The 12,447-nt window shown below is 34.0% G+C and overlaps 1 protein-coding gene across 15 annotated transcripts in view; it reads left to right on the top strand.

The window, feature by feature from the left end:
• Positions 1–12,447, top strand: part of DYM (dymeclin) — a 617,255-nt gene that overhangs the window by 375,995 nt on the left and 228,813 nt on the right. Inside the window, exon 14 of one of the 15 annotated variants that reach the window (XM_056824420.1) lies at positions 7,772–7,936. The exons of 13 other annotated variants lie outside the window; for them this stretch is intronic. In XM_056824420.1, coding sequence (XP_056680398.1) covers positions 7,772–7,936 — 165 coding nt within the window. Of the gene's footprint in view, positions 1–7,771; positions 8,110–12,447 lie in introns of those variants that run through there. One more of the 15 variants, XM_056824416.1, reaches the window with a different exon arrangement.

The following is a 12,447-nucleotide window of genomic DNA, read 5'->3' as shown; positions in this document are numbered from 1 at the left end:
TTGGGTAATTTTTAGCCTGAATAAAATCTAAGGATTCGAAACTCTTTAATCCATTCTCCTTATTTTACACATGAGGGAAGTGAAGCCAGTGTAAAAGAAATGGATTGCCCATGATCACACAGGGATAAGTAGCAGGCCAAGGGTTCAAACCTAGACTAGATTGACTTCAAGTCCAATGCCCTTTCTAATACATAATGTAGTAGTAGTACACTAATATACATATATATTGCAAATAAATTAACACCCTCTGAGTAATTGAACCCTAATTATGGTTTTGGGCTTTTTAGGTAGGAAAAAAATTACTTAGGTGGCTGTTATTACTTTTATTGCTATAATAACTATTTTTAGTCTACACATGTAATTTATTCATTGTGGGGACCTCTTTCCACCTATGTTAACTCTTTAACTTAAATTATTATAGCATAACACTTTAATAACTAGAGTGATAAAGCCTTTAGTTTGAATCCTGCCACAGTTATTTCTAAGTTGTGTGAGGCTGGGCAAGTAATTTAACCTCTCCTAGCCTTTGTTTCCTCATCCTTAAAATGGAGATAATAATAGCTCTTACCTCACAAAGCTATATTATGAGAATCAAATGAGATAATATTTGAAAACATTCTACAAACCTTAAAACCCCATATCAGTGCTAATTGTTGGTATTAATAATTTTATTTTTAGAGCTTTTCCTTAAGCCATGGTGTCAAACTCAAATAGAAATGTGGGGATAGGAGGGGGATTTAAATGTATATGAAGATTCCTCTGAATCACATATTGATTTAGTTTTCAAATGTTATGTCATCTACATTTTACTATATTTTAATTTATTTTGTTAAATATTTCCCAATTACATTTTAATCTGGTTTGAGCTATCTGTTTTGACACCTCTAGCCTTGGGTTTTTAGTCGTTAAGTGACTTGCTAGTGTTCATAAGGCTGGTTATATGTTAGAACCAATAGAAATTAGGTCTTCCTGGCTGATCACTGCACTGCCATTGCTTTTTAGTATTAGAAAAAATTACAAAATGTGTTATTAAATAACCATAGCATCCTTCTTAGGCAATATTTTCAGCTTTTCTCCCCTCCCTCATGTACTTGAGCACTGTTTTAAGAAGACATGTTTTCATAACTTGATTTAGTTAAGAATGACAATATTTAAAAACATTTCATATCTATACATTGCATAATCTTGGAAATTTTGTTCAGGAAAAAAACTTGAAGGAAATTTTGTTTTTCTCCTTTAAAGATGGCCTCATTCTTAAGAAATAGCAAGTGTTTTTTATGGGATAACTCCAGACCACAGTTACTGATTTCCCAGGATCTAATTTTCCTGATTTTCCAAACATTAACTATAAAGGTCAAATTGACATCTTAGAGCTTTAGTATTGAATCTCACCATATTAAGATTCATGTTGTTTTGTTTATAAGAAGGAAACTTTGCCTTATATCTGCTTTTTAAATTTTTGGATAAAGTATGAAACATGTCAAAAATTTTTTTCTTTAAAGCATTTGATTCAGTTTTTTAAAGCATAGTTTATATTCTTTAGGTATTCTTGCTTTCCTTTGGTAGTCTTAGTGCCCAACCCATTATTAGTGCCAAAAAGAAGGAACTGCTTTAAAAGAGAAGAAAGGGGATATGGGGGAAGAGGAGGTTAAGTTTATTTTTGTCAGTGTTTTCTGCTTCCTAAGCATTTTCCTAGTGAAATTGGACCTGAAATTTCCTTCGAATAACAAAAGATTTGCCTTAAAAAAATTGGACCTTTGTTTTGCCCTTGCCTATGAATTTAATTTGTCCTTTTCCCAAGCATGGTGCTGTATTTTTAATAAATATAATAGTACTAGGCTGAAAATCACTGATTGACAGATTGCTTTGAGCAAGAAACTTAATCTATCTCCACAGTTCTTCATCTGTAAAATGGGAATGATTATTCCCAGCAATACCTAATTCATGGGGATATTGTGAGGATCAAATAAGACAAAATAGATAACTTGATATAAAAGCATACAATGAAGTCTTCCATGGTTTCCTTGTGTATGAAGAGGTGAACTGTGAACTGATTTATAATCTTTTGTGGATTTGTGCTGACTAAATAACTGTACTCAAAAAAGTGTTAATTGATAATTACAGAGTGCCATTTTTATAAGAGGCTTCAATAAATGTCTGTTAAATTGAATCTAAAGGGAAATTTCCAGTATGTTCTAATAGTGTTTAATCTTTGTCCATGTCATAATTTAACATTTGCATTAAAGATTTAAATACATTTATCAAAATTAAGGACATACTTAAAATATTTGAATATGTCATGAAGTTAGGAAGGACAACATTACAAAAATGACAGAATACTTAAGTGAATCTAAGATCTCATTGATGAAGCTGCTCCCTTGAAGGGTGTAAATCATAATGCATCTGCATCATCTCATCCTGTTTGTCTCTTGTCATTTACTCTCATAAATTTTCCATAGGAAATTCACAGGCTAAAGATTACAAATGGGTTGAACAGGCTGGAATGCTGGAGCCAATCCAATAAGATGAAATGTAATACTTAATGCCTCATATTAGTCTGGAATTCAACATTTTTCAGACTGTTTCTCCTACTATATTATACTCAATGCTCTCAAAACCCCTAAAAGGTCAGCCGGGTAGAGGATGGCATTCCCTTTTTAAAGAAGCGAAAATTAAGGATCAAAAAAGTTAATAGACTTGACAAAGGTCATATGACTAATAAATGGCACCGCCAATATTAGAACCCAGGGCTTGCTTCTAACAACTAATTTGATGTTCTTTATACTTATAGCACATTACAAAGTCCTGGATTTGAGTTAAAGAAAATAAATCATATAAGTATTGCATGAGAGTACACCTAAATTGACAGAACTTCACAATACTAAAGATCTTAAATTTCTAGTGAACCCCACAGCACAATATAACCAGAGTGGGTTGCTGTAGTAAGAAAAGCATAATATCTAAATAATGGTAAGTGATAATGCCATTGGTTCAGCACACCCATTAGATCATATCTGAGGTATTATGTTCATTTCCACATTATAAGGGAAGTATTAACAAAGTAGAAAAGATCCTTTTTTTTTTTTAAACCCTTACTGTCTACCTTAGAATCAAGGCAAAAGAGTAGTAAGGGCTAGGCAGAGGGGGTTACGTGACTTGCCCAGGGTCATACAGCTAGAAAATGACTCAAGGCAGATTTGAATCCAGGACCTCCCATCCCTAGGCCTGGCTCTCAATCCACTGAGCTACCCAGCTGTCCCTCAAAAGATCTTTATTAAGGATAGTGAGTAATCTAGAAACTATCTTATAAGGAGAACGATTGAATCAATCTAAATATATTTCTTTAAGCTAGAGAAGATGAAAGGAAAACTAAAAACAGGTAACTTCAAATATCTGAAAAATTGTCAAATGGAAAAAGAAGTAGGCTTGTTTTATGTTGCTCTGCAGAGTAGAACCAAGACCAGTATTACAAGGAAGGAAGAAGAGTCAGTTTGGCATAATGGGTCTATTTGGTCTGGCCATAAAGTCTTGAAATCCAGTTAGCAAACATTTATTAAACACTTTAACATATGCCAGACTTCATGCTAAGTTTTGGAAATACAGATAGAAGCAAAATAACAGCCCCCCAAGAAAAGCCAGTTCTTATCCCCAAGAGTTTATATTTTGACTGAAGAAGACAACACACAAAGAAAAACTAAAAGTGGGGAAGAGAAAAGTTTCTTGGGGATTTGGTGGGAAGCTACTTGATAGAATTTCAGCAGAATCAGAAGCAGATCCCAAAGAAAAATGCCTGGCCTGGGAACATTTTCCTTAAAATGGAAGTTCCAGGAAGACCTAATCAAGAGAAAAGGACTGCAGGCATAGTGCATTTCCATGAAGATCTGACTTTTAAGTCCTTCCTCTGATATATATATATATATATATGTTGTGTGCCACTGGACACTTAATTCCTGAGCCTCCTTGCAACTTGCTGTAAGGGCTTAATTCTTACATTGCTAATAATAAGATCATAAATTTCAGACAAATTGACAATCTACATTGAATACAAAGGGAGTTTCAGGCCCCTGCACTTCTGTATACAAATAAAAAACACAAGGTATGGAAAGAATAAATAAACTTTCAAAGAGCTAGAGGTTTCCAAAAATGAAATGGGTTGCCTTCCTATGACTTAGAGTTATTCAAGTTGATTCTGGATAGCTGTCCTTTAGGGATGTTATAGAAAGGATTTTGGAGTAGATATTTTTAATATTATCTGGTGTCACTACTTTCCAAAAGTTTTGAAGAGATGCTAGAGTTTCAGAAACTTCCCCCAATGTATATTTTCTTTCATTCATTATATTAGTAGTAATTCAGCTTTTCTGTTACACATTGGCCCTTTTTGTTGGAGGGGGGGGGCTTTTTTTGTCTTCAGAGGCAGCTAAGAATATTTCAAATCCTTATTGTTTAGGAACTCTATCCTCCAATTCCTTTGCTTCATAAGTCTCTATAGGGTACTGTAATTTTTGATTGATGCTGAAATGTTTATTGTTGAAATTGGACTAAACTTCAGCAATTCCTTCCAGGCCTAAATTTCCATAATTCAAATGTGAGTTCTTTGAGATTAAGGCAATATGGAATTGTTATCCCTATTTTTTATAGTTCTACTTTAAATATATTTGAAAATATACTGTAGATAATTTTGCTAAACTCTATTTTTTTCTCTTTTCAGAAGGAATGACTCTCTGGAAAAAGGGGGAAGATAGAGGGATAATTTTTTAAATGAAGTTAATAGATAAATAGAAGATTAATTTTTAAAACTTCAAAGGACTAAGGAAATATATTGATTTAAAGTGGGTCCTTTAAAAAGTTTTAATTAAAATCTTGCTGAGAGCATGTATTAACTAAGAGTGTTCTATGATACTAGTGACCCATATAAGTATCATTCAGTAATGAAAATCTTCTATTAAAAGTTAATTTTCAATGCCATTGACATTAAGAAATTTCTAAATGATTTATTAGATGACTTCAGAATGGCAATTTTTTCAAAATTCAGAATTCCATTTTTGTCTGAATTCATGATTGAGCCAACTTCATCAGTGTTGCAGTGAATATATAAATAAATATCAAAGGGAATATTCATAATGAATCATATGCCATTTTCATCAACAATATTAGCTCTATAGTATAATAAATTTAGAGCTAAAAGGAACCAAAGAGGTCATCTTGTCCAATGTCCCCATTTCTTGGAATAATAAAAAAATGCAATTAATATGAAGTTAAATGAATCAGCCTTAAGACATATTCATTTGTATTTTTCTAAGAAAAACACTTAGTAGTATTTGGAAATTTAATAAATACTTGCTTAAATAAAGTTGAAAGGCATCAGATTAAGCCATTTAAAAACAAGCTCAATATAATTAAAATCTTTTTGTTTGAGAAATAATTATCTAATAGGCAAGTTGGTTTCATAGGTGGCTGCTAGTGCAAAGAGCACCAGGCCTGAAATCGGGGAGACCTGAGTTCAAATATGACCTCAGATGATTATTAGCAGTATGATCCTGGACAAGTCATTTATGTCTGTTTTGAGCTGGAGAAGGAAATGGCAAAGCACTCCAGTATCTTTGCCAAGAAAACCCCAAATGGGGTCACAAAGATTCCAAGGTGACTGAAACAATTGAAAACAAGTTGGGCTAGAGATGAAAAAACTACTGTATCAAGATTTCAGAGCAATTTTTTCTCCTATATAAAGGACGAAGTATTGAAGTGGAAAGAGCAACTGGATTTGGGATTATATGGCCTGAGTTAAAAACCCAGGATTTCCATTTACTGCAGGGACTTTGACCTTGGGCAAGCCTCTAAGCCTCAGTTTCCACTTCAACAAAATGGAGTCCATTAAGACCTGAGGTCCTTTCCATAGTTAAATCCTGTAATCCTGTGACATGTGAAATTGGTTTTATGTTAGTTAAAAAATGTGAAATATATTCCTAAAGTGTTCTTTTTGCCATATCATACTTTAAGTATTTCAAGTAGAAAACATAGCATATATTTTCTGAAAATTTCTCTCCTCTTTACAATTCTGTTTCTCCAGTTTATTATTTTCATATGTGGTAAATGATCAAAATGACTAGTAATATCCTCTAGAAGAATCCTAGGGTAGGCAGTTCATATGAGTAAAAGGCTTATTATCAAGCTGAACTATAGACAAGTTTCAAATAAAAATGCTGTTGAACACTATATTAAGAGATGAGCATAATATCCCAGTAATTAGAGGGATTTGCTACATTTTTTTCTAATACTAGAACTATACAAGGTTAAGCATAAAGAAATATGTACAAATATTTATTTGAGATTGAAAAGTAGTTATAAAAATGCAAGTTATAATATTCCTTCAAGTTTTATAATGCAACTTGGAACCCGACTGATTTTTAATGAAGTAAGAGAAGCCATTCTGTCTCTCCTTTGCCTGTTAACTGCCTGGGCCATTTAGAATCTTAATCCCCAGTCCAAAGGAACCATGCAGGAAGTACTGTATTTACATAGCCTTGAAAATATTAAGCCAGGAAGGAGACATGACCAATGAATTGAACTGCAGCTCCATGATAAAGAGGTAATAAATGCTGCATAATTTCATCTTGTTCTAAAGGATTTTTAATTGACCAGTCAGCATTTAAAAATTTTTTAATCTAGTGTTTACCCAGTATACTTATTTAAATGATCAATACGATCAAATTAATTTAAATGAATAATATTGTCCATGTAAGAGAATTTGCCTATTTTCAGATTTCAGAACTGTTTGGACTATTATCTCTTTTTAAATAAGCAGATTTTTAAAATTATGATGTAGAAATGAGTTCTGCTGCCTTTCAAAATTATCAAAACAAGATTCTCAAAGTCTGTTTCAGGAGGATCATCTAATATGTTCATTGTTTGTTTATTCTGCTTATCAGTCAGGCAGCATATTTGCATTGCTAATATAGGCTTATTTCAAAATCCAGTTCGTTTTGAATGCCCTGAAATGGTCTTTAGACTAGAAGTTGACCTAAATAAAATAATGTCTCACATGTATTAATGTATTATTGTGTATGTGTGTATGCACACAAATAAACAGGGACAGAGAACTTTCTAAGAACTATCACAGCCATCATTTCAGTTGACCCTTACAGTCACTTGTTTAGTCTTTTGAGTGATGTAGTATTATTCCCATTTTAAAGACTATGAAACTGGGGGGCAGTTGGGTGTCTCAGTGGATTGAGAGCCAGGCCCATATAGACAGGAGGTCCTGGGTTCGAATTTGATTTCAGATACTTCCTAGCTAGCTCTTACTGCTTTTCTGCCTTAGAACCAATTACACTGTATGGATTCTATGATGGAAGGTAAGGATTAAAAAATAAAATAAAAAATAAAGACTATAAAGCAGGCTGAAAGTAAAGCATATTGCTTCTAGAGCCTGAATCAGCACCCAGGTTTTTAGACTTTTCATTCAGTGTTCTTTCCAGCCCCTGTGAGCCAGTTTCCTTATGTGGAAAACTTATCTTCAAAATACCTGAGAGGCTTTAAATAATTTTTCCCAAATCCTCATGTGTTTAACAATAGCACCAACTTAATGATCAACATTATCCATTTTTTCCTTCCATCTTAACTTCATTTCCTTTTTTTTAAACTGCTTCTTTGCTCTCTTTAGAATCATCCACCAATGGCACAAAAACTTTTTGGATGTAAAACGTTAATTAGTTTCTTTCTGAAAGGAAATATCCTCTCTTTCTGTTTTTCTCCCTTCACCCTTGTCTTTCAGTTATACCTGCCGCCACTTGCGGAGATATGTCTCTGTCCTGGACAAACTGTATTTTCCCCACTCTCACTGCTCTGCGCTGCAGCATTGCTTCTCGACCCTCAGTGACAATGGAGAGGAACTCCTGTCTTTAACTTGCTCTCACATTCTCAGATCCTATGCTTCCAGGTTATTAACCTCTGCTGTCCATTGATTGCATGTTGCATGCTCTGTGGGACGGATCTTTGCATGCTTTTAAAGGGAACAGATGTTAATGAAATGATTGGAGGGGGAGATTTATTAATGAATTCTAGCTGATACTTTTTTAGTTATGAATAATGACCAGATTTTACTTCCTTATAAATGTGGAACTAAGTACTTTGTATGGTGCTTCACGGTTCAGAGAAAAGCATTTTGCTTCTGCATATTGCACATATATATGTGTAGATATATATATATGTATATATATATATGTATGTACACATATATGCTTAGATAAATTTCCCCAAAAAAGCCCTTTGATTATGTTTATAAGAACAGAGATGTTCCTATCTTATCTGCATTTTAAATGGACTCTATAACTAATAGCAATTACAGTCTACTTTTGAATTTTGTACCTGGCCCAGGGTGTATACCTATTATAGCTAATAGCAAGGCTCCATTCTTGCCTTGATGGAAGCTAATAAAGTTGAGCACATTTGATTTATAGGAATGAAGAAATGGTCATTTTGGTTTCTTGCATTTCATATTCATTTTATTTTCATACAGATCTGTTATAAAGAGCAATGGCTTGGATATATCATGGAAGAATTTAGATCAGGACTAATGATGGTGGGACACACGAACAAGTATGAGACAAGCCATGAAACCCAAATACCAGAGAGAATCAACACCCATAGTGTAGTGTTGCATGTGCCAAGAGAGAGCAGTGGCATAGCATTAATTCATTATCCTTTGTCGATAACACTTAATAAGCATTTGCTATAAATTAAAAGATGAAATATACCCACCCTGTCCTGTTAGCTAGATAGATGATTTAATAAATATCCACCTTGCCAAGACTTAAAGGAAAAAATTGCATGATACACTTAACCAGAACATGGAAATCCTCCAAAACAAAAGTACAGCTTTCCAGCAAAAAAAAAAAAGTGTAAAGTAACAGTCCACAGAATAAATCTAAGTAAAAACAGCTTAGTGGTCAGGAAAGACTACAAAGTGACCTACAGATTGGCAGAATTTTTAATGTGTGAGAGAAAATTTATGGTATTCCACAGTAATGTTGATCAGTTTTCTAAGGAGACTAATGATAATAAGCAATTAAAAACTAATTAGGGAGAGAAAACTGGATAATAAGAAATCTAGAAACATCAAACTCTGAAATATGTATTAAAACATTGATTGTCTTAGCTAAACACATTTTCTTCCAGTTGAACTTTGGTGGAATGACTGAAATTTCAGAGAAGCCAGTAAAGAACTGGGCAGTTGAGGTAGAACTAGTGGGTGTATATTTATATTATATATATATATATATATATATACACATACATATGAGGAGAGATTAAGAAAAACTGCTTTAAAAGCACCAGACTGGGTTCAGTAACTGACCTTAGTGTACAGCCCCTTCCAAATTGTGCTCAAAATTTTAGATTTCTTTTCTTGCAAAGTGTGACAGTATGGCAGAGGAGAGAAAAGAGGTTAAAATTTGAAAGAATCCAAGGGAAGTGAGAAGAGGAAAGCAGAGAAGAGACAATTATAGAGGAAAGAGAAGCCAGCAGCACCAGTGGAATCATAGACAGTGCTCTCTTCATCCTATCCAAAACTTGACTTTTCCTTCTCTGCTGAACCCCATTCACTTGAATCTGGGCCCCCAAGGCTTTCCCTAAGAGAGAAAATAAGTAGCATGTTTATATAGGTCTGTAAGGTTTGCAAAACACTTTGTATATATTGTTTCATTTGATACTCTGATTGTAAGGTGAATGTAATTTGTATTTTGCACTCTTATCATTTCCCCTTTAGTACCATTTTCACCTCTTTTGGAATTCCTTTATTCTCCTGTGCCCCTCCTTTAAAAATAAATTTATTTTTCTCTTAATTAATTGTCTAACCAACTCTTGTTATAGATTCCTTGAAAATGCCTTCAAGAATTACTTCTCTTGGGAGCAGCTGGGTAGCTCAGGGAATTGAGAGCCAGGCCTAGACTAGAGACAGGAGGTCCTAGGTTCAAATCTGGCCTCAGACACTTCCCAGTTGTGTGACCCTGGGCAAGTCACTTGACCCCCATTGCCTAGCCCTTACCACTCTTCTTCCTTGGAACCAATACATAGTATTGATTCTAAGACAGAAGGTGAGGGTTTAAAAAAAATAATTACTTCCCTTGGTAATATTTGCAATTGAGTAGGAAATTCTAGGTGGTACAGTAAATAGAGTACTAGAATCACAAAGTCCCAAATTAAAATCTGCTCTCAGGTACTTACTAGCTGTGTGACCCTGGATGAGTCACTTAACCCTGTTTGCCTCATCTGTAAAATGAACTGGAAAAGGAAATGGCAAACTAAGAAACCACAAATGGAGTCACAAAGATTTGGATATGACTGAGATGACTAAACAGCAAACTCTTTAAGAAGTAAAAAGTAGATCCCAGACATATATGTGGGGAACCTTCCTGCCTCCCCCTCGTCATATCACCTTGTTGATCAACCCTTAAGGATAGCCCTTTTGCCCATTTCCCATTTCTTTCTCACTTTTTTCTAAAAACTACATGTCAGTGTTCCAGTTTTTGGCCTCTTCCACACAACCTTCCTAAGCTTCTCTTTCCCATTTTTTGTCTTTTGATCATGCTGAACTCTATTCTGTCCCCAGGCAAGTTCGTAGGCCCCCATTTTCTTCCATATTCCTCCACTTCTCCCTTTTCACTTGTCTTTTATACCAAGACATACTTGTAGAACTAGGAAATAAGAGAGATGTGATGTGATAGCCTTTGATATGTCTTCTCTATTGCACATGGAGTATTTTAGTTATCTCTCTTTGATCTACTTTGTCTCCTGCTAGTCTTTATGCTCTCTTAGATATGAAGAATGTTTGAGAATGAGGCTATAGTGGAGGAGTATAATACAAGATAACATAGTAAAACTGGACCAGAAATGGGAAGACCTCTGTTTTTATCTCAGCCTTTCCAATAAACTGGGGGAATTTAGTCAAGCCACCTAATCACTCTGAAGGACCTCAGTTTTCTTATCTATAAAATGAAGAGGCAAACTTAATTTTGTCTAAATTCCCTTTCAAGAAATTATGAGTCTGTAAGGAATTATACCCCTTGCCATACTTATATTAAAAATAATTTATTAGACACCCAGTTGGAATGTGGGTGTGTTCTGACTAAAACAAGACAGTAGTATTCATTTAGAAGTGACTAATATTCTTTATGCACAGTGATACATAGGTGTAATATAGTCCCCAAAATTGAGAAATATTCTAATAATAGTTAAAGGAACAAATCCAGTGAAATATCTGAATGAAATAATCACATGCTCACTTTATTAACTCTAAAAGCAAAATGTAAAAAAAAGGTTGTCATCAAGAGTATTCTGAAAGAAAAAAACAAAGATATCAATATCATTTTTAAAAATATTATGAAATAAAACTATTAGGGGAAAATGTACATTCATTCTTCCCAATACTATCTCTAGATCAATAGCCATATTCCTTAAAGGAAGAATCATAGATTATTAAACTTAAAAGGTTTAAAATTTAAAGCTATCATTTTGTCCTGTCTCCCAACCAATGCAAGCACTTCTAAAGCGTCCCTGAAGGTACTTATGTAGCAACTTATGGAACATCTCCAGTGTCAGAGAAGTCACTATCCCAGGCTACTATATTGCCCAATGCTGTCCTTATGTGATATTTTTAACTTCAGTTTGCCCATTGGTCGTGACTGTTCCCTAGAGCAACACAAAACAAATGTATTACTTATATATGACAACCCTTCAAATATTTGAAGATAGTTATCATATCTCCTCATAATATTTTTTTTCTAGGCTAAATGTTTCCAGCTTCTTCATATGAAATGGCTTCCAAACCCATGATGTGGGCCACTATCCATTGGACATTGTCTTGTTTGCCACTGTCCCTTTTAAAATGTGAATTCCAGAATTACACATCATCTCCCTGATGTGGTTTGGAGGCCTGAGTACAGTAGAATTATTGCATGTGATCACATACTATGCTTCTTTTAAAATAGCCTCAGATTACATTAGATTTTTAGGCAACTAAATAAATACTCCTGGGGGCAGCTGGGTAGCTCAGTGGATTAAGAGACAGGCCTAGAGTTTTTTCAGCTAGCTCTCCCAAAAGGTATGGAGTTTGGAAAGCTGGTTATAAAATACTAGCAATACCATAGGGACTGAGAATCCAGATTCATAGTGATAGTTTGTTATAATTAGAATAAAGCCTTGGACATGTGTTTAATAGGAATGGAATATGCTTCTCCAAGGGTACAGTAAAAACTTTGTTACTTCATTGATTAGAAATCATTTTGAAGTTTATAGTTATTACTGAGATCAATTAGCTTATCTTTCATTAGTTCATCATTGCTAATTTTACCTAACAGTATGAAAAGGGTTTTCCATCTAAGCATTCATTATTCATTTGATTTGGTCTGTAAGAATTATTCCTTCAAAAATTTTTTTTAGTTTTCTTTCTCT

The sequence above is a fragment of the Monodelphis domestica genome, chromosome 3 (assembly GCF_027887165.1).
Source record: "Monodelphis domestica isolate mMonDom1 chromosome 3, mMonDom1.pri, whole genome shotgun sequence".
In the NCBI taxonomy this organism is placed as follows: Eukaryota; Metazoa; Chordata; class Mammalia; order Didelphimorphia; family Didelphidae; genus Monodelphis; species Monodelphis domestica.
This window is presented reverse-complemented; position numbering and strand designations above follow the sequence as displayed.